The sequence below is a fragment of the Daucus carota genome, chromosome 9 (genome assembly GCF_001625215.2).
Source record: "Daucus carota subsp. sativus chromosome 9, DH1 v3.0, whole genome shotgun sequence".
NCBI classification, from domain to species: Eukaryota; Viridiplantae; Streptophyta; class Magnoliopsida; order Apiales; family Apiaceae; genus Daucus; species Daucus carota.
Window position 1 is genome coordinate 16,416,042 of NC_030389.2, and position 6,343 is coordinate 16,422,384.

Consider the following 6,343-nt stretch of genomic DNA (forward strand, 5'->3'; position numbering starts at 1 on the left):
TACCCCTCTATTATAAAATTTTAAGTCAGCCCCAGCTCTAGGATCAAATCTAATCTGATGGCCCAAAAAAATTTGTAAGTTTGTAACTTAAAAAAGTTTTTATTTGATCCCATTCATATATATATATATATATATATATATATATATATATATATATATATATATATATAGAGAGAGAGAGAGAGAGAGAGAGAGAGAGTCCTACTCCAATAGAAATCAAATTAGCCTAAAAACTAAAAACCAGTTTCTGGACAATTTTTTATTACTATTTTTAACTACAGTAATCACTATTTTGTACATAACATATCACTAATTTATATATAGCATATCTCGCGAATATAAATATATATATATACACATATATGCAACGTATATGACCATCATCTTCACCCAAATCGTAATAATGGACCTCTAACCACCATTACCAAACGTTTCTATGACTTTCCACCATTGTATATCATCACCAATAGTCACATACACTTTCCATCATAACTTACAAAACTAACGACTACTTACCATCATCATACAACTTCACTTGCGGCTTCCTACCACCAAGAACCTTCCTACGGATGAAATTAATCATTTATAATCGATTATCAATAATTTGGATAAGTAGATTCTCTCAATTTTGATAATAAAAATCGTTGTTTACATACTGTATAAAAACAGTGATTAGTGCAGTATAAATTAGTAATACCCGTAGTTGTAAATAGTGGTAGGGATACTGATTTCTAGTTTTTATTTTAAGAGTGGTTTCTATTTGATCATGAGCCTATATATATATATATATATATATATATATATATATATATATATATAACTGAAATCATGTCAGAAGAGTAAAGAAAATAAAATTTGACGAAATCTCTAGAACTTGGACCGAATCCCTTCAATCCTTGCTCAAGTTCTCTCACAAACATTTCTCTCCCTTTATCTCTCAATGCACACAATATTCGATCTCTCTCTAATAATACAAACCGTAATAGTAATAGTGTTTTTAATGGTTTCCCTGGAAAACAAATCCGGTTTCCTAAAACAAGTTGAATTCTGAAAAGAAATTCGTAGGCTAACATTCAGGCCTGATTCTGGGCTGCTCCAGCCTCCAGTTGGGTTTTATTGCTGGACCACTTTAAATTTGTAGAAAATTCTGATATCTTCGCGTGGGCTGTTGAATCGCCCAATTCTGACGTCTAGAACTCAAGTTATGGCCCAAATAAGATTTGTTGGGCATGTTGTCCATAAAATTATCCGAATTTCCATCTGATTAAGCCCAAATAAGCTTGATTTAATCAAACTTTAGGAATATTTAGTTTCCTGCTAATAAACACTTAAAATTAATTAGTAATAACCCGATAATTTACAAAATACTAAAATTATGGGAATAAAATCATATAAAAGCATATATAAATATATGATCTATCAGTTGGCTATATTGGTTGGTTATAATTTAATATTAGTGTGCTATTAATATTTTAGATTGTTAAAACAGAATATATCAATTCAATATGATAATAAATGATGTGTAATCTTTTTACAGACTTCTTAGAGGCTTGTAGAAGTTCGACAAACATACGGTGGGTATGGTTGGCATATAATATTTTGGGGAATTATCTTATATACTGTTTTTTCAATCTTATTTTCAAAAATACTACCTTCTCCAATTTTATTTTCAAAAATACTACCTTCTCTAAAATATTTTCAAAAATACTATCTTTTTGAAAATATTTTCCAAAAATACGGTGGTTGCATATGCAACCATATATGCAACTACAATTCCTGATTTCAAGTTTCAGTTTTCAAATGTCATTTTCGACCTCATCTTTGGAGTCAATACACACACACACACACACACACACACACACAGACACACAGATATATATATATATATGTGTGTGTGTGTGTGTGTGTGTGTGTGTGTGTGTATTGACTCCAAAGATGAGGTCGAAAATGACATTTGAAAACTGGTACTTGAAATCAGGAATTCAGTTGCATATATGGTTGCATATGGTTGTATTCAGTTGCATATGGTTGCATTCAGTTGATTCTATTGTAATCTAATGGCCCGGCCAGGGGCACACCATACATCCGTTGTAACTTACAGTTTTCAGTTGCATTTAGTTGCATATGAGGTTGCATTTAGTTGCATATGAGGTTGCATTCAGTTGATTTTATTGCAATCTAATGGCCCCGCCAGGGGCACCCATACATCAGTTGTAACTTACAGTCTTCCGTTGCATATGAGGTTGCATGCAACCTCATATGCAACTAAATGCAACTGAAAACTGTAAGTTACAACTGATGTATGGGTGCCCCTGGCGGGGCCATTAGATTCCAATAGAATCAACTTAATACAACCTCATATGCAACCATATATGCAACTGAATTCCTGATTTCAAGTTCCAGTTTTCAAATGTCATTTTCGACATCGAAAATGACATTTAAAAACTGGAACTTGAAATCAGGATTTGTAGAATTGCATATATGGTTGCATATGCAACCACAGTATTTTTTAAAATATTTTAGAGAAGGTAGTATTTTTGAAAATAAGATTGGAGAAGGTAGTATTTTTGAAAATAAGATTGAAAACTTGGTTATGAATAAAAAAAGCCCTAATATTATCAAGACATTGACTATTTTCTTTCATTTTTGATAAGCCAACTCACTTTTTAGCAAAAAGATTTTCGTGGTTGGAGTTGTTCTTACTACTAATAATTTTAAAACCAATTAAAAATGTTATTATTCTATTACTACTAATAATTCTAAAACCTATTAAAAGAGAAAAAATGTAAAAAGTGTTATGAATGGATGTCCTAGATGCTTCTAGAAATTCTTTGCTTATGAGGCCCTTGTCTCTTAATCTTTCACATTCTTGTAAATTGTAACCTTAGACTTTTGGTCTTTCAAATACCTTGTAATCTACCTATAAATAGGTGGCTAAGTTGAGTTCATGGATACTTGATCTAATACACTTTCTCTTCTTTCACTATGCTCATGTCTCTCTAGTATATCATAAAATATTATATCTAACACGTTATCAGCACGAGTTGCTCAAAACTTTAAAAGGAGTTTGGTTTGCATAAAGTTTAGAAGGAGCAATCTCTTATATCTCATTTAAGCTAAAGGTATGATTTACATGAATTATAATTTTTTTTCTTTTTTGGATTATACTATACTCCCTATGTCCCTCTCATATCTTTACAGTTACTATTTTAGGATGTCCCTCTCATTTCTTTACGTTACTATAAATAGTAAGTTTTTCTCATCATTACACCTACTATCTTCCCTTACTATCTCATATTTAACAATAAAAACTACTATTACACCCACTACTTTCCTCCACTATCTCAAATCTATTATTAAATATTGATAGGTCCCACCACTTTACCCACTTTTCATCTAACTTTACTCATTTTTTATACATTATCTTGGTTTCCGTGTCCCCCTCCAATGTAAACAATTGAGGGGGACGGAGGGAGTATAATTTTAATCTTCTGGATTGTGTTCTTGGTTGAGTAATTTTCCTACCCTAAATTCATGCAAACTAGACCCTCTTTGCTTTTTGTTGTTGGCGACTGACATGAGTAAAAAAATTAGATTAACAACCTTACTTTTTATGCTTTTTCTTTCCCACCATGACGTGCCTGTCTAGGAATGAAATTTCCAAAATGAAGAGTACCTACATGTTCTGTACGTGTCATGTAAGAATATTAATAAATAAAAATGAGTAATCACTAGGCACTAGTATTGGATATCTTTATTCATGTGTAATAAATAGTAGTGTCTCATGTTTGGTCGCAAACATTTTGATCAAGTACCTTTCTGTTATAGTTCAGAGTTTGTGTCAATCATTTTGTATATATGTTCTTTGTTTTTGATCTGAAACAAGATATTTATATCATTATTGATGCTAGTCTTGTGCGCATGTAGTTGTTTATTGATTCATTACGTGTTATGCAGTGCACGAAAATCTTTAAGAATAAAAATAGTATTTTATAGGTTATCCTCTGTTAATTTTATTTTAGTCATTATGTTATGTACATTATAGTATAAGAACTAAATTTTTTAGAGTAACCTTTGTTGATAATCATTTATAATTATTGCATGATAAGACTAGATTTTATTTATAGCTTGGTTATTTTATTGTTTTTAAAATATTTATATTTGTAATATATTAGCCTTGTTGTTAGTGAGTTTATAGTATAAATTTAATATATTCTACTAACACTTGTTGTATAGTTTACAATATGTCAAACTTTACGAAACTTGAATTCGAGGCTCTTGATATCACGGGGAAGAATTACTTGTCATGGATACTGGATATCGAAATTCACTTGGCTGCACAAGGTCTCGGAAATACAATTAAAGAGGAAAATCAAGAGACTGAGTCAAACCGCGCAAAAGCTATGATCTTTCTTCGCCGCCATCTCCATGAGGCACTTAAAAGTGAATATCTTACGGTTAAAAATCCACTTGAATTGTGGAAAAATTTAAAAGATAGATATGATCATCAAAAGACTGTGATTCTTCCAAAAGCTCGATATGATTGGATGCATTTGAGGCTTCAAGATTTTAAAACCGTCAGTGACTATAACTCCGCACTTTTTAAAATAAGTTCTCAACTAAAATTATGCGGAGAAAATATCACTGACGCGAACATGTTAGAAAAAACTTACTCAACTTTTCATGCCTCGAATGTACTCCTCCAGCAACAGTATCGCGAAAAAGGTTTTACAAAATATTCTGAATTGATTTCATGCCTCCTTGTTGCTGAACAAAATAATAAGCTTTTGATGAAGAATCATGAGTCTCGCCCCACAGGATCTCGCCCATTCCCTGAAGAGAATGCGACAATATACAATTATGGGCGTGGACAAGGTGGCGAGCGTGGACGAGGTTGTGATCGTGGACGTGGACGTGGTTTTGCTCATGGACAAGGAACTCATGGTCGTGGATCTCAAATCCAAAATCACCCTATTTTCAAATATGATAAATCTAATTCCAACGCGAAGTTGGAGAAAAATATTAAAAAAGGAAAAAGGGTTGTGGAAAGTGAATGTTATAGATGTGGAATGAAAGGTCATTGGTCACGTACCTGCCATACACCAAAACACCTAACTGATCTTTATCAAGCGTCCCTGAAGGACAAAGGAAAGAATGTTGAAACAAATTTAGTTTTCGAAGATAAAGACCATGTAGATAATCTCCTAACAATGACTTATTTGGATACCGCTGATTTTTATGAGACTCTTGACGACACCACTACCCTAGATGATAAACTGAAAGCTTGATGTACTTACTTGCTTTATTTTAAATTCGCATGCATATGATTGTATCTCTTCATGATTATCCTTACTAATTATATATTTATCTGTTATTGAAGCAATATGGAAATTTTACATTCTCGCATTGGGCATACAACAAAAGAGGAAGATATTTGTCTTGTAGATAGTACAACAACCCACACTATACTTAAAAATGAAAAATATTTCACCTCTTTAAATAAATATGAAGGCAATGTATGCACAATTTCCGGGAGTATAAAATTGATAGAAGGCTCCGGAAGAGCTACTATATTACTACCCGAAGGAACAAAATTTATTATAAATGATGCATTGTTCTCCCCAAAATCACAAAGAAATTTATTAAGTTTTAAAGATATTCGTAGAAATGGATATCACGTTGAAACGATGAATAAAGGGGATAAAGAATTTCTTTATATTACAAGTATCACTTCGGGTAGCAAATGTGTTATAGAAGAATTGCCAACCTTTTTCTTCCGGATTATACTATACCAATATTCGAAATATTGAGGTAAATGCCACAGTAAACCAGAAGTTTATTGACAAAAATAATTTTATTATATGGCATGATCGGCTAGGGCATCCTGGGTCAATTATGATGCGAAAAATTATTGAGAATTCACACGGGCATCCATTGAAAAATCAGAAGATTTTTCAATCTAATGAATTCTCTTGTGCTGCTTGTTCTCAAGGAAAATTAATTATCAGGCCCTCTTTAGAAAAAATTGCAACAAAATCTCCTAAATTTTTAAAAAGAATACAGGGTGACATATGTGGGCCCATTCATCTATCATGTGGACCATTTAAATATTTCATGGTATTAATCGATGCATCAACAAGGTGGTCACATGTGTGCTTATTATCATCTCGTAACCTGGCGTTTGCGAGACTACTTGCACAAATAATCCGATTAAGGGCACAATTTCCAGATTACAATATTGGAACAATTCGATTTGATAATGCCAGAGAATTCACATCAAAAGCTTTTAATGAGTTTTGTGCATCAATTGGAATACATGTTGAACATCCTGTAGCTCATGTTC

At 32.2% G+C, this 6,343-nt stretch overlaps 1 protein-coding gene across 1 annotated transcript; it reads left to right on the top strand.

Annotated features, from left to right (window-relative positions):
• Positions 1–4,244: 4,244 nt before the first annotated feature.
• On the top strand, positions 4,245–5,288 carry LOC108201298 (uncharacterized). Its single transcript, XM_017369591.1, has one exon. The coding sequence runs from the start codon at positions 4,245–4,247 to the stop codon at positions 5,286–5,288; it is 1,044 nt and encodes a 347-aa protein (XP_017225080.1).
• Positions 5,289–6,343: the final 1,055 nt, after the last annotated feature.